This window comes from Rhopilema esculentum, chromosome 15, assembly GCF_057945365.1.
Source record: "Rhopilema esculentum isolate cy_ngs chromosome 15, ASM5794536v1, whole genome shotgun sequence".
NCBI classification, from domain to species: domain Eukaryota; kingdom Metazoa; phylum Cnidaria; class Scyphozoa; order Rhizostomeae; family Rhizostomatidae; genus Rhopilema; species Rhopilema esculentum.
The window spans coordinates 8,811,277-8,833,632 of NC_142829.1; the positions used below are offsets into that span (position 1 = coordinate 8,811,277).

The 22,356-nt window shown below is 38.4% G+C and overlaps 2 protein-coding genes across 5 annotated transcripts in view; both read left to right on the forward strand.

Moving 5' to 3' along the window:
• Positions 1-12,354, forward strand: part of LOC135685829 (TNF receptor-associated factor 5) — a 29,415-nt gene extending 17,061 nt beyond the window's left edge. For 2 of the 4 annotated variants that reach the window (XM_065201910.2, XM_065201909.2), the window contains 2 exons: positions 5,773-5,853; positions 10,777-12,354. In XM_065201910.2, coding sequence (XP_065057982.1) covers positions 5,773-5,853; positions 10,777-11,730 — 1,035 coding nt within the window. In that variant the 3' untranslated portion in view covers positions 11,731-12,354. The other 2 variants (XM_065201912.2, XM_065201911.2) reach the window with 2 other exon arrangements.
• Positions 12,355-13,916: 1,562 nt separating this feature from the next.
• LOC135685828 (uncharacterized) lies at positions 13,917-21,792 on the forward strand. The gene is made up of 5 exons (XM_065201908.2): positions 13,917-14,076; positions 14,714-15,164; positions 15,774-18,058; positions 18,992-19,379; positions 19,890-21,792. Exons 2-5 carry the CDS (start codon positions 14,738-14,740, stop codon positions 20,066-20,068), a joined length of 3,279 nt encoding a protein of 1,092 aa, XP_065057980.2. The 5' UTR covers positions 13,917-14,076; positions 14,714-14,737; the 3' UTR covers positions 20,069-21,792.
• The last annotated feature ends 564 nt before the right edge of the window (positions 21,793-22,356 follow it).

Consider the following 22,356-nt stretch of genomic DNA (forward strand, 5'->3'; position numbering starts at 1 on the left):
TAAAGGAAATTCATTGAAAAGTAAACGAAAGATTGATTAAATGTTCGCTTGTTGAATCAAGTTATCCCTTTTCTGCTCATATAGCCTTTGAATTTAGTTTCTGAATGTTTTGATTTAAGATGTGTTTACATGGGAGCTATGGGGTACAGGTCTGAAGTTGCTATAAATCATCACAGCAAAAAGTGTGTTCAATGGTCCTACGTGTCGACGGCTTAGAGTTGATTGTAGTCTTAACCTTTTCCTTCCAAGTGGGTAATTCGTTGCAAAAATGGAGACATGAAGCCCTCTGTTCCAGAATGCTATCAACCAGGAATATTTGTGTTGTCCTTTGTTTTCAAATGATCAGAGAAGACAATTCCTCGCAATGAGATTGACGCCAAAATGTTGTAGTCCTCGTCTTAAATTGGGTGGTAAATAGCATTACAAGCCATCCACTTATTGATATCATCATAAGCCTCTCAGATCAGGAGGCCAATCCGATGAGGCAAGTTCATGGAGAACAGATAAGCCGAAATTTCATTTTCGCGCAGACTCTGAGTTAAACGATTTAATGGTTTCTCTCAATCTTAGAGATGTTCAAGAACTGTCTGTCTTTGCACGCTATGGGGACCGTGGAATTTTGAAAGCTTTTGCCTATTTTGATGTTTTTCCTGCAGTATTCTTGACACACCGTGGGGTCATCTAAATTTCAAATCAGATAATTTGTTTTAGTTTTTATTCATTTCTTTGTGTGCTAAGGTCATGGTCAACGACCAAAGATTTCCTATTGTCCCAAAGGCGAGCTCAAAGTAATAGGCATGGACAATGGGGACCGACTCAGGGATGCCGGAGAAGGGGGCGCGGGGGATCAACCGCCCCTGTTGCCTTTTGATAAGAGGGGCAAGAGGGGCCAGGGTGCCCTATTGATTCAAGTACCCTCGAAACCGGCCAATCATAATAATCAGAGAGATACAACCGAAATTCTGATTGCAGTGCTTGATTCGTGACGACATTTCTTAAAACTTGTAAAATAAATCCTGATGCCAAAGTTAGCCAATTTTTCAAATACCTTCAGAAGATCGAAATAAAATAACAGCTAGTAGAAGAAATTAGTAGAAGCTGGGAGTTATCTTTCAAAGACCTTTTTACTCAAGCTTGCCTCCCCTTGCCCCTTGGTCGTTCCGGCGTCCCTGGACTGACTGCCTTTAGGATATCCCTTCTTGAATAAGCTCTTTCTTGCAGGTTTCTAAGATTGTTTTAGCAAAAGAGTGGGTTTTTTAGCCCAACCCTGCAGCCATCGCGAAGACCCTAGGCAGAACTAAATATTAAAGCATGGCTTTCCATCCTTCTCTCCTAAATTCACTCTCGTATTGTTTCACTTTCCATACAAATGGCACTTTAAAAAAGTCCTTCATATGCAGTACATTAGAGGTTCAAAGGCTGCAGCTGAGGGTCAAACCTTTTTTCTTTAAAATGGGGGTAATAGTCTATTGTCTAAATGAAGGTCGCCGTGGCTACAGTGGCAATCACCCCTAATTTACATGTTAAAATTCCTAAAATACTCCCTTTTGTTAACCAATGCGTTGTATTTGGTGCGCATGCTCCAAGGTTACAAGGGGATTTGTTTCATATTCGGGAGAACAGTGTCGCTTCCTGATCCAGCTTAACAATAAAAGAGAAACAGAAAGAGAAAAAATGTTTTGATGTTTAATTGAGGCATTTTACACAATTTATTACAAAGTAGTAGAATAATCAGGCCCGTCGGAACCGGGTGCAAAACTAACGAATAATATATGCAGAACTATCGAAATTGCAATTATCGACGACGAAAACACGGGGAAAAATTCGTTGGATTGAAAAGAAAATATTTCAACCATCAAATTTCTAGAAAGGGTCAAAGTGATATGATGTGTTGAAACAGGCAGCCCCTTTTTTTATTGTAGCCTATGGTAATACTATTTGTAGGTCCACGGAACAGTTCACTCTTGCAAACATCGTACGAGATTTCCACGAAAACAAAAGGATTTCCAGGGATTTCCTGACAAAACAATTGGATTTCCACTAAAAGTGTACGAAATTTTCATTAAGTGATTTGCCCCTCGGTTATGTTCATGGATTACGTCGTAGTTCCTTTTTTGCTACATTACGTACTATGGTTCGGTAGGTGTAGACTTGCAGTTTCCTCTTCCTTAGATTTAGTCTGCGTTGCGTATGCGGAAGGTCATTTTGTTTTAGTTTCTATAGCCAAGTCTATTAATAAGAAATTCCATTACATTTTAGAGAGGGGGTTACGTTCCTTTATTGAAAAATTAAACAGATTCCTTAATTCAGAAATAGATTTTTTGTTGGTTACAGATTCACAACTTTTTTAAGATATTCTAGATGGTAATATATCCAAGTACGTCTGAAACATGCAGGGACTTTAATTCGGTATATGCAAATGCAACGTGTGTTGGAATGTGAATTATCATGTCTCAGTCATCATAACAACACACTGAATGTTCACAAAATAAAATATTTTTTGTAAGCCACTCGATGTCTAGATAAGCACTAGAGTGTATATATATCTTAGCAAATATCGATTTTGGGGAACTGGAAGTTTTGTTTTGGTTTCTTTGCATAATAAATATTTTTCTTCTGAGAATCCCGCTAGTTTTTCATTTGATATAGAGACACAAATTCTATTTATCGTTAAAGATTTTATCGTTAGGAAGCCTTTAAAAAGTAATTCCTTGGTTTTTCATTAGGTATAGAGGCATGCAGGGGTGCCAATCCTGGAGGGGCTGCAGGGGCAGCTGCCCCTTCTGTCCACTCCCAGAAGGGGCAGAGTGGGCAAGCAGTGCTTTTAAATATTAAGTCCAAAGAAAAGATTAAAGGATCTCGCTGAATTGATGAAGAACTGATGGCTAGTTTAGCCACTCTCATTATGTTAATTTCAATTAGAAATTTGAAAAAAATAGAGAAATCTCCTTTTTTGCTGGAATTTTCTTTTTAAAGAGACGATGAAAAACTTCAAAAACCGATGGCAACTTATACGATACTGACTTTTGCCCATTGTCAGGACGAGAATGTTACGCTTATTTTATGCCTTCATAAAGGACGCGTTTTTTTACGCATTCGAAATGTTTCTGCAACAATAGACTAAGCGGACAATCAAAGTTTTACAACCAGCCCATTTATAATGTTTCTTAATTTTAGCGTCATTGGATTTCAACATATGTGACTATTGATTCTGGAAAAAGGTTTTGAAAAAAACTCTATTGTTTTTCAAAAAAGTGATAGGGTTCACTAGCCCCTGTTTCTGTGTTCTGCATCTTTTAAAAACTCTATGTCAGGGACCCTGTTTCTTTGCAGGGGCGTCACTTGAGGGGGGTATATGGGGGATAGTGGTTCACCCCCAACCACGAAAGTAGGACCTTTTCGCAGGGCAAAACGGATTTTTACAGGGCAAATGTTTTCTACCAACGGATCTGTTTTGTTTTTCTTATGTAACTGTAATGTAACAAAAAGTTAGGTTTTGCTTGTAATTTGTCTACTCCAAAAGTAAAATGATACAAACTACCAGTGACACGAAGTAGAAATTGCCAGCGTGATCTTGGGCTGGATGGATTGGATAAAATTGATTCTGATGTGTTACACCCATTTCTATGGTTACACCCTTGGTTGATATTTGTGTCTTATTTAAAAACCATATACTAGAAAGACAAGCACCGTTTGCCAGAAAACTAAGACACTGTAAACGGGGCTTTTTGGGTCAAAATTTGATGGAATAGTTTTGCATAATTGGGTCTAAACTTTCTTGACTGTAACCAGAAGCGTGATTTGAGAAAGGAGTCGACTATATCTATTTTTTGTTGATGATATAGGGTGTATTGTATATACTCCTGTAGGTTTTCAAGTTTGTGTTTGCCAGATGAAGATTATGTCATCGATAAATCTTTTCCAAAATATTCGACTACACCCCCATCAGCGCATTGCTCAAGATATGTTATTCTATTGTTGTCACGAATATGTTGGCATAATTTCAAAGGGTTAATAAATATGTTGTCAAAGGGTTGGGATATGTTGGCAAAGGGTTCCCCATTGCGGTGCCTTAAGGGGGGTTAATAAAATTTACAATTACATTCTTCTTTATAAGTGCCAGTAAATTGAAGTTCAGGCTGGTGGTTCTTAATTTTTTCGAAAATCTGAGGCTGAATTGTTCTTAATTTGTTCTTAAAATTGTAGGGTATGAGCAGCGCGATTGCTAGCTTTTCGCTCTAGGGAGGTGTCCAGGCCTCATTTGCTAACAAAGTGCGTGAGAAAACCTTCATTTGCCGCCATATTTGAAGATTCACCGAAAAAGCACCCCAAGATTGCAAAAAAAATCCTCGTTTTTGAGTTCAGTGTTCAAAGTTACATTCTACAGTAGCTCAGCCTCAGCTTGTTCTTAATTTGTTTTCGACTTTTGACCCCTTTTAAAGCTTGTGTTCTTAGAAAATTGTTCTTATAAAAAGAGAGAGTAAAGGCAATGTAATTATGTTTGAGAATAGAAATCACTATCTGTTGTATTTTATATGCAGCAGGGTAGTTTCCCCATAATGGTTTTGATGGGATAGAGAAAAGCTTTGATATCGAAAGTGTGTTGTAAAAAACGAGCGCATGCTCTTTGAATCCAGGATGGAGGGTTGCCTCACTCTTCAAAAAACTTTCTCCTGCTCGTCTCCCCGACCCCAAGGTTAAGCCTGATTTACACGAGACGAATTTATTCGTGCGAAGCGAATTTTTCGCCGCGAAAACTGGCTTGAAAGTTTCATCAAGCTTCGATGGCGACCTTTGAAAGTATTTGAAGAAGTTATCCTGGTCTTATAAATGTAAACTTAAATCTCTCTTACCGAAAGATGGAATTCCCCCTTCTGAAGACGTCCTGAATAATTTTTTCTAATCCAGTATCGCTTTTTGCTGTTTTGCTCGCTTTTTTGATAAATTTAAAATTTAAAACTTTCTGATAAGAGCACTCTTCGGACAGTGGCTATATTTTTTTGTAATACTCGCAGCGAATCTGCATAAAAATTTCTGCCAGTGTAAATTGAACTTCGAATTCGAGAGAAAAATTCACAGCTAAAAAATTCACAGCTAAAAAATTCGTGGCGAAAAATTGGACACACTGAGCAAGGACCTTTGCGGGAACAACTTACCTTAAAAAGTATTTTAGTGTTACGGGAACTTGAGGGCCAGTTCCCAACATTTCCAACTTTTGCCAGGGCAACATTTTTTCTGCAGGGCAAATATGCAGCCCCGCCCCCAACAAAAAGTATGAAGTGATGCCCCTGTTTCTGTGTTCACTTGTCTCGTATTTCAGCACCGAAAATTTTCTCTTGGTGTCCAGCACTCGTGTTTCCAAATTTTTTGACCGTTTGATTATCTGGATGCTGATAAATGGATTAAATTGCTTATCAAGAAATTCGTGTAAGAGGAGTAATTGTCGCAGCCTGTAGGCTCTGTGTATGAAGCCTCCGTAGCGTCCCTAAGGCACACGTTGACCTCTGTGTACACAGTCTGCCTTCCCATTAAATCGCTATACATTTTTGCCTATATGCAAGCTTCCTAGGCGCTTGAATTACTTCGGTTCGATGAGAGTTCTCATTCGTGTTCGTATTTCATGTGGTAGACTAGCAATTTGATATGGCTGTTCTTTCAGTGAACGGAACGACGTTTTTAAAATTAAATGTTAGTAAGTACATGTGATGTTATTTTCCTTTCTTCCTTTGCTTCTTTTTCTTCTTGTTTACCTTTGTTCGTATATGTTTATAGAATCATACTGGAAGAGGTAGGATGAGCGATGACAAGGACATTGTACTGTGCCCGTTGCATCAAGGAGGCTGCGCTTTCAAGGTATCTAAATGGATTACTTTATTTTTGCATTAATGGTACCGTGATAATTATGCGGTAGCTTCAAATTTGGAAGTTCTTGAGATGCAGTCACACAACCATCAAAGTAATAAGACACGTCATCTAAGCAAAGGCCCCTTGTCCCCCCCTCGCTAACGACGGCCCTGGGAATTGGCAGGACCGTAGCAATGAGGATTCTTCTTTGATACATCGGAAGACTTTCTAGATTCTAGATACGTGACAAATCCAAGAATAGTTACTATAAGTGAAATCTGAATAAAAGAATGAAGTCATTCTTGAAATTGTTAATGAAATTTAATCATTCTGTACTTGCTAATTACATCTTTTCAAAAGAATTCTTACCTTAGCATTTACGTCCTTTGAAAGGGCGGTTCAAAGTTTCGAAATTAGACCATAATTCTCATGGATCTGCCTGATTTTCAGAATTCAAACTATTTTTCGCTTATTTACAATCTTAGACAGCAGTATAGGCAAACGCATGTTTGGGTGGGGGCTTACTCAAAGGTTTAGGGTTTATTAATAATGTTGAACCTCCAGGGGGGGGGGCTTGTTCGAACGTGGCTTATGCAAGGGGGTCGAATTTGAATATTTACGGTAGGGTAAGCTGATACTTTTTCTCCCATGAGATGTACCCCGGGTACCAGAGCCACAAAATTTCAAGCGCGTAAACAGAATGCCATGCAGAGAAGCGGAGGAGCATCTAGCTGAGAAGATTGCCAAACTTGCAGCGACCGTGTTAATTGGCTAGGTTGTTGGGGGCAATGACCCCTTTTTAACAATGGTATAACTTGTTTTAGAAGGGGGAAAGAGGTATCAAATGTTTTTCTAGTTATCTATCGGCCTCCATCCTAAACAAGCACCAATGATATGCGAGCTTGTGTTTTCTTATTAGCCTAGCCACATGGCCAGGCCAAAGATTTGTTATTCATATCGTATTATGCGCCAGTTTTCTGTCATTCAGCTTACATCAAATCTAATAAATAAATCGCATTTGCGTGTCTTTTGGACGGGAATTGGTATTGTGCTTTTATTTGGCAATAAATTTACGTTACTTAGAATTGTTAGCAATAATCATGTGGCTTCTTAACGCTACATCCTTGAAAGACTTGATTAGCTTTGTTAAGGATTTGACTTTAAGAAGACCTTGGCTTGATAAAACTAAACATTTTCTTATTTGTACCACTGAAAATGGGTTTATACCTTATTCGAGATATTCTCTTATGTCAGTCTTTGAACATATATATGGTAGACGATGAGCTGACTCCGCAGAGGTAAAGGGCGACAGACTGTCCTTAGTTTAATTTGACCCAGACCGCGCGACTGATCCCCATTATCACCATTTGATTTTCAAGATTATCTATGACAAAAGAGCAATTGTGTCGTGTTTGCAAAAGTTGTCCGATGGTTCTAGGTGCTCTTGCTTGAGTTTTGTTTACCAAGCTCTTGTCGAAAGGAAATCACTAAGCACAGCCTCCAGCACTGGATACATAATTACAAACCGATAAAAGGCAGGAGAAAGGTCGCTGTATCAGATTGCGGCTCGTATTCCAGAGTAGTCAGCGAGCCTGAACATGGCCTAGCTTAGGAAGGAAGTTGGAAACAAAAGCTTTGAGATTTTGTGGTAAGTTGACGCACCCGGCATTGATCGCAGGACCATCATAGAGTGTTGACAAAGTTGTTGCTTGGGAGAAACTCCTGTCGACAATGGCGCTTTCAATTTCACGATTAGACCATGTGAAACCGTGGTTTTACGTTAGATTCGTAGGAAGCTCAATGTATTGTGGGAGCCACAAACATTTCAGGTTCGAATTGGTTTAATAGATGGATTATGATGTTAGCGTAGATGAATCTTTGTTGATCTGCAACCTGCCTTTGTCTATTCCATCATTGGCAGCGACCTGTTTGCTGAATAGAAAGGGATTCACAGCCCAACAGGGGCGTCGTGGGTAGTGGCTCTTAGAAGGGGGCACAGCTTGTAAATTTTCCGACAACCGGTCTAAATTGAAACTATGACGCCATTAAGCGCATGCGCAGAATTTTAAATGCAAAAAATACATCACTTTTGCAGCATCGATTAGAGAAAAACCAGCATCCATTTTCCAACATTGGATAATCATGGTTATTTGTAATCAGCATCTGTGATGAACAGTAAAAATCACAATAGGACTAATACTTAATATCTCAAGATTCTTACAAAAAGAAATGAACGACTTTCTGTGCTTGGAAATTTCCCTTAGCAATGGTGTGTCACCAAACTTGCCGATTACTTCGTCATAACTGAGTGTCAAATAAGTCAAGCTCAACATTTTTTTACTGTCTCTTGGCCCATTGTTGTTGGCCAGCCTGTTTTTTACACACTTGAGCTTCAAAAATGAACACAGGCATTTCGTTTACTGATTGGAAAGCTTGCCATTTCCAGTAAAAATGTACAGACCTGGATAGGCAGACTGTAAAAAACAAAAAACCTCTAGTTTTGCTGTCTGAAAAATTGTTCTGTTTTTATCTTCCTTCTTCTACTTTGTCTTCCTTTAGTTCCTTTGAACTTTCTTGCTTGCCTAAGAACTACAAATTTTCTTTTGCCAAACAGATACAGAATTTCCGACAAATTGCCGAATGTTCGATGACAGGGGGGCACGTGCCTCCTGCCCCCCAGCCACGACGCCCCTGCAGCCAAATCAGAATTTAGGAACCCCTCCCCCTTTCTGCCATAGATCGGACATCTTATTGTTGAGATCCGGTTTTCAGTCTCTTTCTGGTCGTTCTTTGATACACTGAAATATTGTCTGTATCTTTTCTCTAAATCTCTAATAAACAAGGGGTTTAAATCGAAATTCACCAGAACTTACAAACGGGGTGGCTTTGAATGACGCATGGACTCACTGTGGGGTTGAAAGCAGAATTGTGTTTGTAAAAATAAGAAAGCACTGATGTCCTGATGCTGTTTTGAAGAGAAATTTGTGAGGCACTGAATGTCCTGGTTATGAACAGACACAAAAAACCCTGGTGCTAGAAAAGGGACAGTCATGTATACAATCATGCGGAAGATTATTCCAATTAGTGACGTGCAAGAAAATGACGTCATTTCGTTTTGACAAATAATAAAATCATGTAATAATTGAGGCATTTTGGTCACGTGATATGCCTTAATCTGAAGGCCTTTTTATCGACACAACATCTTTCGTAGGGGTGAGTTCAGATTCCCGCCAGGTTTCGAACGGGATTAAATGCTGGGTCACCAAACGCTTTGTGAATCCCCTCTATACAACTTTCTTCCTTTTCCTTTCCCTGGTCAGTTCTTTGAACTTATTTTCCAACAGAGCTTTTCTATTACTTGTTCTACACATCCTTTCCCTTGGAAATATCAAATAACATTTTCTTTCTCTAAGACATGGTTGATACAATACTTGTTGCACAGTTTCCTGGTTACTCGATTGTGAATTTTGAAACTCAAAACATTGATTGTTATGTTTCTCAACAGCAATCATTCATATGATCTTTTTAAAAACAGACTCATTTTCCAAATCTTCTCCTGAAACGTGTCGCAATTCTTTTTGGACATTAAAACCGTACCTAGCTGTAAGTACCTCTTCGTCATAACTAAAACAGCTTCAATAAATTGAAATTATGGTATTCATAGAAATCAAATATTTATTTGAAATGAGATCAAAGGTAGGCCATTATTTGACATAATCATTGAAGACGAGAAGTTTTTATGGTGGGAATTCTAGAACATTTGTTACTGAAATTGCGAATTAGTTAATGCCTGGTCATGGTGACATGTTATCTAGAAATTTCAAAATACAAACAATATGAAGCCAGAGTAGAATTGTAGTAGTGAGTATTGTTGGTTGGCGTAGATAGATGTTACACTAGAATACCAAAGCGACTGTGAAATCGTTGGTTTCTACGTCGTTCTTTCAGGGTTAGGCAAACAAATTGGTAATTTGTAAACATATATTGAGCAAGGTCCTAGGCGGGTGTTACGGAAACAAGGAGCCGGTTCCCTACAATAAAATTTACGGCGTGTCATCTAGCGTTGCTAAGGATAGAAAGTCTCTCCTAAAATTTTGTAACTGCAGTTTTGTGTTGAAATATTTCCAGAAAACAAGCCCAGCAGACCATTTCACAGCTCTGTAATTGAGTACGTTCCGCAGAATTGGATTCAAAAGAAGAAACATAAAATTAACCAGAGTAAAAATCGAAAGAGGAAAGTGATATTTTCTTCAGAAATTGCCTTTTTAGGCTTTGTTATACATCAAACTCTTCCGAACATTAAACTGCGAATTTCTGCCTTGCATGTAGGGGAAGGCTTGCTGCGAAATAAATTTCCCACAGTCAGACAGTCAGCTCTGGGCCGTGCGAATGCTTGTTGTTTTGTAAGTTATAAGGTGTTAAACAAGGAAGGTCTTAAACAAGAACATCAGTAAATGCTGTCCACTTCTCTAAATTTCTCTACAAAATTTACTGTTCTTTGAAAGTAGGGGCTGGTGTCTATTATTCATTGATCGTGAGTACAGCATCTTAGAAATAAAATATATATATATATTTATATTTATGCGTTCCCCTCGACCCACCACATAGTTTACTCATTCTTCGTACACAAAGAGGACCCCACTTGATAGATCTCTGTATTTTTACCTGATAGTGCCTAATGACTGGTAAAGTTAGAATCTCTTTTGATTAACAAAAACATGGGTGTGACGAAAGTTTCTTTGTAAATTTTTCTCGTTGCTCTCTGTTTTGTTTTTCTTTAAAATTTCGTCGTCTTCTAATTGGGCCCAGACCATTTTGGAATTCGATCGGCTTTTGTCATTTCTAGCATTGACAATTTCACAGAAATGGAGATGCGTACATATCCATCAAACAACTTTAATGTTTAACCAACAAATTTCTATTCTCTGTCAGGGCACAAGGAAGCTGTTAGAAGATCATATGCGAAATGATTTGGAAACGCACTTGTTTCTTGCATGTAAAGTGATAAAGGAGCAAAATGGCTTGATTGTTGGCTACAGAGACCGCCTTAAGCAGGAGGAATCAGAAAGAGCGTTGATACACCAGAAGCTAGATAACTTAGCTAAAGATTTTGAAAGTCTTAGGGTGCGTTACGATCAAGACAAAGATGAACGGGTAGGCGAGGGTAAGAACGTCTCTGACAAGTTGGAGTTGCAGCGAGAGTATCAAGCTCAGGTTAATGATGAACTGAGGTTGCAAATACACGGAATTAAGAGTAAGATAGAACTGGGCAAGGCGCAAGGCAACGATAAGACCAGTCCCATGAATGTTTCTCCTTTATTTGTGAAGAAGAACGACCACGAGCGCAAAAGGCTGAACTCGGAGGACTCGCCAGGATCGTCTTTGAATTCCCTGCTACATCGGTCGACCCATCAACGCGCTGAGTTAGTTTGGCGAATTAATGCTTTCTCTCGAAAGCTGAGGAAAATCCAGTCTGGCGCTAACGAGGACCCTTTTATTAGTGATCCGTTTACAACTGGCCCATACGGTTACCGTGTTTCAGTTTGGGTCTACTTGAACGGCCGGGGAAAAGGTGCCTCAAATAGCGTATCGATATATGTGCGGGTAATGTGTGGCGAATTTGATCCAGTGCTCGTTTGGCCAATAAAACCCACCTACACCTTTATGCTTTTGGATCAAACGGCCGACTCATCGCAGCGACGTCATCATATTCGTGTGCGAGATCTAAGTGTGAAACACGGTGGAATTGACCGACCAAAGAAAGAGGACAAATCAGTCATCGTTGGATTCGATGATTTTATCGTGCACGAGGATCTAGAGAAGAACAATTATTTGATTGATGATACAGTTTTCATTCGTGTAATAGTGGACATTCCAGAACATTAATAAATTTTTTAGCTTTCAATTAGAAAAATTTTGCAACACTGTTTAAAGACTTACAACTTTTCAACTGTATTCGAAAAGGAGACGGATGTAGCAATATTGACGTTTTGTATTTTGTCTCTATTGTTGATTCTTTAGATAAAGTACGAAGCGAGCATTTCATCTTCGGTTGCCGATGTTTTTCATTACTTAAGTTACAGTGTTGCTTTGAAAGGGTCCCATAATACAGATGTCAAGACGATTAACAACGGGAATTCTCATAAATTCGTTTTCTCTTTTGTTTCTAGTATAGAATCGTTGACATGGCATCTTTTTATGCCGCCAAACTGCCCATAGGACTTAGCAATGTAATGTGAATGTGATAGGCATTCTGAGTTCTTCTACGCATTTTCTATGTATTATTTTACGATGTAGGAGCTTAAATTAACTGATCTATTCTGTGAGCCATTGGCTTTAGGATCAATCATATATTGAGATCATAAATATGGTTTTAGGTAACTAAAGCATCAATTTTAATCCACATATAAAATTTGCCACACCGATTGCGTTATTGTCATTTTCCTAGACACTACATTGTAAATAATTAGCGATGGTCATCCACGATGATACGGCAAACTCTCTTGGAAATGCTCTATTTTCTTCTTCTTTGTTTTCTAACGTTGCGCTGTGCTGTGAGTGCGGTGCATTCTAAGTGCTCACCCTCACGGAGTGGTACACGAAATTAGGACCTAAAGGAGCTTGAAGAGACAACACCAGATAGGAGACTTGTATGACCACGCCCTTCTGAGTCCCCAAGAAATAATAAAACACCCTCTAGAAAACAATTGTTTGAAAAAATTTTTTTGTCAAGGCTGTGCAAAAACTGTTTTCAAGAATCAAGGACATCATTTTTTCTGTTACCAAAAATTAAAGGCTATTTACTGTCGCAGGGAACAGCTAAATTGTAGTATTATTTCTCCATTTAAAGCTGAGGCTGGTGGCTGAGCAATGTTTTTAAAATATTTTTAAAACCCGGATGATTCTGATCCTGAATATTCATATAGACAGTGTTGGATTTTGTTATCTTTTTTTATTACTTCGGACCCCTGTGGTCAGTCGGCGAGAGGGAGTCGAGAATCGAACGTACACGGAGTTACCAAATATCCTATTGTTACCAAATCTGCCCTTGCTACGCGGAGCGGTCACGCAGGGAGTTGTGTCCGCATTCGAAACTCAACGAAGGGTTTTTTTTATCAATTACAAATCATTTATTGTATTATCGGGTTGCGTAAGTCACTCAATTGGTTTTATTTACGATATATTTTCACGCTAACTATAGAACTCGTTTTTTCATTTTGGACGTCTTTTGTCATATTACGCCGAACCCCGCATACTAGTTGCAGTCATAAAACTTCTAAAGTTCGTGCCTTGTAATGGTGTCTGTTATATATAGTCAATATTCAACAGACATTATTCTTATAAAAATAGTATAATACTGATGGTAATAGTCATAGGCGTAAACTTAGGGGGCTCTAGGGCTTCAGCCCCTCCTGAGGAAAACCGAAGGGGGGGGGGGGGGGGGCTGAGCCCCCCCCCCCCCCTGGAAAAAAGGAAGTGCTTCACCAATTTTTAGATTAGTTTGTTATATTATTGGTTCCACGCATAAACATTCTCGGTGCCTAAATAGAACTGATGATCTCAACCTAAAGAAACTGATTATGATTTAAAAATATCTTTTTATCATCTCATGTGTGTTTCTTCTTCCTTGATAATGAAAAATGCACACAAAAAATCGCCTTTAAGCCCTTAGCTAGTCCATTTTCTATCCTGTGACACCAGCAGCTGCCATTAGGAATTGTCATTAATTTTTTGAGCCCCCCCCCCCCCCTGAAAAAAATGAAAGTCTACGCCTATGGTAATAGTATAATAATTCTGGATTTTTTCTGATCATATGGTAAGAGTTTGTTCTCAGGTTATGTACATGCTCAAAATCCAAAATTTCCAAAAAATATATTTCAGAGAAAAAGAAAAGTAGAGTATTCCCTTTAATAGAAAATAAAGAAAATTGCCCCTCCAGTTTTAAAAATTTCTGTAAAATGTGCGGACCTTTCATTCATGCGGGGGAGCACAGGAGGCATGGTAATGAAAGCAGGGCACGGCAAAGGATTTCCCCTGTGGAAATCCCCTTAGTTTCGAAACCTGGAATCCTCATTGCTTTTGGACATCCCCTTGGCATTGTCGTTCACATCATCTTTCAAAACTCAACGAACTTCATGCAACAAAAGAGGGCAAAATCGCTCTGCAAAGAAAATTACCATTTACAGAAAAACAAGAGTACATCAAGAGAAGCAAAAATGTGATCAAGCACAGGTGAGATGAAGATTATCAATTTCGGTTTAATCGATTCTACTATTCCACCCAGCTGCCTTTTCGGACGGCCTATGTTGGTGGTGCCTATATGGAAGTTGATTCGTCAATGTTTTGAAGAAAATTCAAGAAAAAAGATTATTCATTACGATAAATCTTAGCCAAATTATTCATTTAAAGAGAAATCGAAGAGGTCACATCAGCTCGCGTAGGGAAATACAACAAACGCATATTTAAGACGATGACGTAATGTTTATATATATACTACTTTTGGATAGGATTGTCATGAGAACCTAAAATACGCAATATTATAAAAAGTTGTGAATTTTGCACCGGGAAGTAAGTTGGAACTAAATATTTAATACCTCTAATAAATGTACATCTAGGACAATTTCATGAGGTTTTCTAGAACAGGCATGAAATACAGATTAAAAAACAAGAGATGTATTTTTTGTATAAATTTTCTTCATCTTATAATGTTATAGACAAAAACTGCGTACTGAGACGTTATGGAAATCACATTTGAGAAAAGAAATTTACATTTTACGCACATCCAAGCTTCAAGAAAGTTGTTATCTTGAAAATTGTTATTTGCTTTAATTTTATTTTATATATGAAATTATGTTTGTTATCTTTGAAGGCCTAACTTCCAGAAGTCGAGAAAATGGCTGCCAACCCATGCCCAAGAAGAGTTCGCTCCTTTTCATCAAGCAACTTACATGCAACAAAACGAATCCATGAGTATATTGTGAACCAAGAAAAGGCTTTTGACCAAGGGGTTAATTTGAGAAGAGAAGTTACAAAATCATCAATGATCATTCCAACCATGAGCAAAATGCAAGCTGTAAACCCTCGTCTACCTAGTTATACTTTGCAACTGGTCGCTGATACACCAGCATTGAGAGATTTAGAGGACAAAGGAATAATCAACTGGTACCCTCAGGCAAGGTCGCTTTTGCCAATGAGTGTTGATTCAGATGGAAATTGTCTCCTTCATTCAGTGTCAGTTTATATCTGGGGGGTCCATGACAGAAACCTGAATCTCAGAAGATTTCTTTATAAAAGGATGGATGCAGAAGATAGATTTGAGGGTAACTGGTTTAAGAATTTTTATGGAATATATAAACACAGCGTTGATAATAAGGATTCTATCCTAATAGCCGCATAAACATTTATTCAAAGACTCCAACAATTAGATCAAATCGTTCTAATTCTCTCTTAAGACTGTAATGGGCCCTTCCCTGGAATGGTTGCCAAAATCTTTAGGGTCTTTTGCCCCAGTTGCAGCACCAGCCACCAAGATTTGCGAGCAAAATCAAAGCCATGCCTTTTTTATTTTCAGAAAATACTCTTTACTAACAGTGAATTTTTCTTTTCACCAAAGGCAGCACCCATTTACCACAAGGAATACCCATGTAAAGGCAACTTTTGAATCATAGGAACTCACCATTAAGAATACCAGTTGTCAAAAATATTACCCCCCCCCCCCCCCCCCATAGACCTGGTTATTTGTTTTTCCATTTTCAAATTATGAAAGCAATTTACAGCTCTTTTAAATTTTATGGGGAGCAAAGGGCAAGTGTTAGCCAGCCCTAAAAAAGCCAGTGCCAAAAGTTTGTCTTTACATTTACAAGTCCCTGCTTATTAAGTAGTTAGTTCACTTGTACTCTTGACATATGTGTCATGCAATATTTTTTTAGGAAAAATGTATCTTCGATGGAAACATGAACAAGAAAGGCCATTAAGAGGACTGCAAATTGATTTTGAATCAGGAGAAGTAAGAAAAGATTGGGACTATGTTGTGTTTGCTGCTTCAGATGTTGAATTCCCAAGGGGAAATCAGGGGTTGAAGTACTTTCCACTTGAAGACATTCATATTTTTGCCTTGAGTAACATTTTAGCCAGGCCGATAATTGTGTTGAGTGAAACAACATATCATGGATTACAAGGAAAATCATTACAGCCAAATAATATTAGTGGTATCTATCTCCCATTACTTAGAAACGCAACAGAGTGTGAGAAGTCACCTGTCATCATTGGGTATAATCATGATCATTTTATGCCTCTTTTGAGTGGGGAAGACCAAGAAATGGTTCTTTCAAAGAGGCAGATTCATCCAGATGCACAGCATTGTGTGCCTTTGGTGCACAAAAACGCCAGTGTTCTTCCAGTTAAATTTACCATGCCAGCAGAGTCTGACAATGATCTATTAAACACATACTTAGACTGTTTCAACATTCAAATTAATCAGAATCTACAACCAGCTGCCTTGATAAAATTCAAGTCACCTCCTGCCTGGTCAATTGAGTTAATGTGGAGTTTGTTTTCCAAAGCACAAGAGACATTTTCTTCCTTTGTACCAGCCAATTCTTCTTTTGATCAAATGGAGAGAAAACCAAATGCAACTCCTAACAATGCTGCTTTTATATTAAATCCTCAAGACACATCTCCACAAAGCACAGAACCATTTATAGGCAAAAGGGAACTTACAAGGACAGGCTCTGCTAAGATGCAGAGTTCTTTTGTGCGAGTTGACAAAGTTCCGAGAAACCCATGCATAAGACATAAAGTTGGTTGTCTTAATGCTGGAGAAGAGAGGTTAAACAACCTTTGTGAAGGATGCTATGATGTTTTTGTACTTGGGAATGAGTCATCAGCACCTATCAGTAAAATGCAGGAAAAATCAGAAGTTCATTTAATTCCAGCTAAAATCAAAATAGATGCAGAGAACCACAAAAAATTGTATAGACAAGTTTCACCACCAGGGAGTCATTTTAAGAAATGTATAATAACTGGCTGCACTAACAAGGGAAGCAGCAATACTTATGATTTGTGTAGAGAATGCTTCCATACAAGGTTCAAGGTTCAAGTGCAAAAAGAAGACTGTTATGGTACCAAAGAACAAAAGGAGGGCAAAAGCCCTAGCCTTTCATATCCAGAATGCAAAGATACTTTCAAAATGTTGTGCGAGAGTCCTGGCTGCCAGGAAGAAATTGTTTCGGGCACTGGTAAATGTAGGATACATTTAAATGAACAGGTTCCACAAGGCTGCATCATAGATACATGCAACAACAAAGCTATTGACAATGAACGTCTTCTCTGTGGCGAGTGCTTGAAAAAACAAGAAGAGATTGCAGTTTCTCAAGATAGAAGGCTTTCAAATGAATTTCAGGCACCAACAATTTATCCGTCTTTCAGCAAAGTCCCCAGTGGCTTTGTTCCTACAGTTTCTTCACGTATATCTTATGAAGCAGCTGAAATGCCTAATTGGCAAAGCACAGCTGGAAGTAGGTTGCCAGAAAAAACTGGTATATGTAGGGAAACACACTGTGAACATTTTGCTGCCCCAGGAAAGCAGGACTTATGTAATGAATGTTTTGACTTGAAAATCCAGATTACTCAGGCAGAACATAAAAGTCAGGAGTGCCGAACATTTGGCTGTAAAAGGCAAGGTCAACCTGAATTAATGTATTATTGTCGTCCCTGCTTCTTGGCACCTACTAAAGAAAGAGACAGCAATGAAATGGCTAGAAATGACCAGTTCTCTTTAGAAGCAGGTGGTAACACAGTGTCTCAAAGAAATTTGTGTTTTGGAGACACAATGGTACATATGCCACAAGCAACTGAGAAACAAGTACCTTCAAATCAAAATGGACTATTCAAATCCACTACAGATCAACAGATGTCTCAAAGAATGTTCTCCTTGGAACGGCCTCAGTATGTTAACATGCCTAACCCATCCGGCCTAGCTATGCAGCCACCCTCTTCAGATACAGGCATTGTAAATCATGGATATGAGGCCGGCCTATACTCGATGGCTGAAGTAGGACCACCACAGAGAAAATGTATTGCAGGTGGTTGTACAAATCCTGGAAAAGTTGCCTACAACAACCTGTGTGACGACTGCTATCAGAAGGCTGTTAGAGAAGAACGTCAGATTCTAGAAGCAAATGAAGAAAGAAGAAAAGTGGCTGAAAAGACAAGGGTAGGTATTTTCAGTTAATTGTTTTTTAACAAAGAAGGATAATGTCAAAAGAGTTACCCTTTCAATGAAGGTGCATGAATTATTAATTGATGTAAACATCCCCCAATCAATCGTGGATTTTATGAATCAATTTGTATCGTTACATCCTATTGTTAAAGAAATTTATGATGATACTAATGTTGCATAGATCCGAGTTACTGCAGATGAAACAGCAATTTTGTCAATGTATGTATGATTATTAGTTCATCATTGCTCAGTATTTCATGGTTACAGTAAGTGTGCTAATTATCAAATATGATGTGAGATAGGTATTTATGTCTCTTGTCTAAGTCCTGTTAGGATTTGTCTTCACTTTGGTTTGGGTATTACCCACAACCTTTTCAAAGCTAAGAAAAAGTTCAAAAAGCTTTATTTTGAAAGAATGAAATGATCTTTGCTTCAAGGCAGAATACATCTCTAGCATCAGGAACGCACCATTTCTGACATCAAATCCTTCTGCCTATTTTAAACAATGATTGTGTCCCAGATTCTACCATTGTTCACATTTGCCCTAGTGTGTCAGGCCAGGCTCAGGCTCAGCATAGTAGAACCTGGATCAAACTTTTCCAGGTTCACAAGCCCTGACCAGGCTTATAACTTGCTAAGTGGTCCTTTTTTCTCTAATGAGAGCAGAAATCATAATTTCTCATTCAAATTTGAAATGAGTTTACTCTAGAATGTTCTGACACCCTGATATACAGATTTTTTCAACCATATTCCTCGAATGACTAGATGTTAATAAAAGAACAATCAATCTTTCTAAGACGTTGTGTTTGCATCGATTTCGCTTTGCTGTTGGTGTGGTAGAAAATAAGATCAAATGATATGCTTTAAGGCTGAAATATGTTTTTCCTGTTAATTTTCGCTTTTTGCTTTTAAATTGTTGCTTTTTAGAATGACAAGCTCCCATCAGACAGCCCATATCTGAATCCGAAGCCATGTAAAACGAGAGGCTGTCCCTACTTGAGTGAATCCACAGGGCAAGGATACTGTGGACGCTGTTCAGGACAGGTGGGGAGAGAGCCCCCAAGCCGTGAACCTTTGAGTGGTGGAAGAAACCGAGAAGCATCACCAGAGAATGCTGACAGACCTCCACCGATTCATGCAAGAGACCCTGTTAGACAGCAAAGAGTGTCTGAGAACATAAGGCACCCTCAAAGGCAAAATCGAATGTGTGTGAAATCTTTCTGCGAATTTTATGCTAGTGGTGAATTCGGTCCTTACTGCTCCAAATGCTTTTTGGAACAGACAAAGAATGAGACTACAGGTCTATTAGATTCAGGTAAGATACCTACTTTTACATAGACTGTAGTAGAAATGTTATAGCAATGAACTTAAAAGTGTAGCTAAGTGCTTTGGAAGAACTTAAAATTCTATTTGTCCCTTTCCAATAGCATTACTTGTTAGCTTTCTGTTTGCTGAAAGTAATGATTACTTTTAACCATAATAAACACTTTCAATTCAATTCCTTTTAGACTGAGTTTTTTTAACAATACAGGAATTGATACTTTAAAAAAGCGAAAACTATTTCACATTGAAAATGACAGTTTTAAGGGGAAATGCTTTCAAGATGACAGAAAACAGGGGAGCAGGACGGGACCAGACGGGACCGTTTTCAAAAGAGATTCGGCATCAAATCGGATGTAAAAGATATTCAACCTTGCTAGTGCTTGGAATACTGGCTACTATTTTCCTGTCATTCCTTCTCGATTGAAAACAATAACATCGAATTAAAATTGTCAGTGTGGCTATGTTACTGGGTAATGATCGCTAGTCTTTCTTTTTTATCTAGATTCCTCTGTGTACGGGCAGTATGGAGATATGGATCGACAATATCTTGGCCTAGGTAGGAGCCAAATTGTAGAAAATGACCAGCCATCGTTATGCAAAAGGAGTGGATGTGATCTGTACGGTAGGCCAGAAAGAAATGGATACTGCAGTCAATGTTACAATAGAAACGTGATTAATTAGATAGTAAAAATAATGTCTTACATTTTCTCTTCTTTTCTCTTTGATGAAAGACTAATGCATATCAATGTCTCCATTTTAACTATGGTAGTAACTATCTATCTTAATTCATTGTGATAGCGTGTTAATGAAATCCAGCGTGTTTAATGTTTAACGAAGTAAATTCATCTGTGTGCGAAAGGTTGTATTCTTATGCATACCTGTTTAGTTTTGAGACCCGTTTCCCTATTGATTTAAACACACTTCTCGCTACAGTTAATTGCAGAGTATCTTGTAGCATATATATCATGACCGTTGTTTAATAAATATTGCCGTTATGTTAAATTAATGCCTTAGATCTTGTAGTACCATGTCAGTTTAAAGGGGGGGGGGCAAATTTATTTCTAAATAGTATTTTTATTCAGTTGATTTGATATGATATAGCTGTTCTGCCCCTCTTGGCTGGCGGGACATTATCTTAATGTCGCTTGATTTGCAAACTTGCATTTGTTGCTATGGTTACATCGAACATGCCTTTGCGTGATGTTGGTTACTACGAACGAAGGGATCCCTATTTTAGAAACACCGGCATATCATCTTTGATTTGCACCATAGGTTTCAATTCTTTTATTGGCTAAGCTTTCTGATTATATGTCCCCACTTTTTTGCAAAACAGTAGTGCTTTTTTCAAAATCTTTTGTTATGATTGTGAAATTTTCCCTTGGCCCACCCACTTTCCAACCTGCGTCGGAGCCCATACATAGATTAGAGTATCACATGCAATCGAGCAGCTTTTCGTAAGTATTTCTATATTTCTAAATACTCTATGACAATGTCGCCCTTTAGTAGAAGATACCTGTTGTACAAAAAAATAGATCGCAGTAATATCAATTTTACTTTTTTCTCAAGCATTCGATACAGTCGATAACGATGTATTGATAAAATCTTATGTGTAAATGGAAGAAGATGCTAAGCAGGAGGACTGGTTTTAATCCTACTCAGATAATAGAAGACAATTCTGCTCTCTTAATTGTCACAACTCAAAAGCCAGAGCCCGTGGAATTCAAGCGCGCCAAAGGAAGAACGAGTGGAGGTCTTACACGGATCAAAAAGGATTTTACAAAATTCGAAAAATATCAATCCACAATCGCAACTATGTAATGTCTATTATGTGTTCATTATCTGGGGAAGCCTTTTGAGTACATAAACTAGCTGCTCCCCAGCGCCTTCAAAAGCAGGCTTGGTACTCAGTAGCAAACGTAACAATAAAGAGCTTGTCGGTTAAAAGTAGAAAATCTTGTTCGTCACGATAGGAAGTTACTTAATAAATTATAAACAGATTATGCCAGAAAAGCATATATGATAAATACAAGCCGAGTTCTTTCCATTTGTTCGACAATTCGGGGAAATGTGAAAAACCCCAGATATAGGATAGAATTTGCGAAAAGGCTTTAATTACACGGATGCCAAATTATGGAATGATACACTGCTTGAAGTTCGTAAGCTGCCAGTCATAGATGGTTTTGAAAGTAACCTAAGACGCTTCTTGATACCTGGGGAAAAGGGCCCGGGAAAATTCAGTGTAGACCTCAAATGAAGAATAAACTTCAAAACAATTGTAGATTGCACGTTAATATTGTGAATGCGGTAGCTATGCTACTTTTCTATTTACTCTTATTTTATTGACAATCTGTCTTTGTTAATTATGTATAAGACAGCTTATTCCCAATATAAAGCTTAAAAATCGACAGCTAGCTCTCGTTTTTTCCAAAACCTGTGTCTTCAGATGTACATATGTTTCAATTATGCTAGCAGGAAAAAATACCAGAGGTAGATTTTGATATGGGAACACAAGATAGGAGTGGAGAAGCGGAGGAGCTGCTTGGCATTCTGTTTACGTGCTCAAAATGTTGTGGCTCTGGTACCCAGGGTAGGAAAAAACTTGAAACAGTTGTAGGCGTTTCAATCATTGTGAAAACTCTTCTCATATGCTCGCAATATTATAAATTCTTCCGAATGGCCACAGCTCGAGGCATGAAGTTTTATAGTTAAGGCAATTTTTATCAACATCGTGCCCCTCGTATACTTTGAGCAATCACCTTGAAAAGGGGAGAAAATATTAAAGTCAGTGCACTTTTCAAAAACGCAAGCAAAGACCACGGAGAATACTACGGATTATGGAGGGGGGGGGGCGGCGGATAAAGAGTTTAGGAAGGGGTCAAATACGCAAAAGCCCAAAAGCCCAAAAGCAAAATTATTTTGTATTGTCTTAATACTTATTGGGAGGCTCAAGCCCCCACACCCCTTCCACT

Bases quoted from the DNA above. Each gene is read 5' to 3' on its own strand.
- LOC135685828 (XM_065201908.2), top strand. From the start codon at position 14,738: ATGGCTGCCAACCCATGCCCAAGAAGAGTTCGCTCCTTTTCATCAAGC. The intron at 15,165-15,773 runs GTAACTGGTTTA...ATATTTTTTTAG, and splicing joins TGCAGAAGATAGATTTGAGG to GAAAAATGTATCTTCGATGG. The intron at 18,059-18,991 runs GTAGGTATTTTC...GTTGCTTTTTAG, and splicing joins AAGTGGCTGAAAAGACAAGG to AATGACAAGCTCCCATCAGA.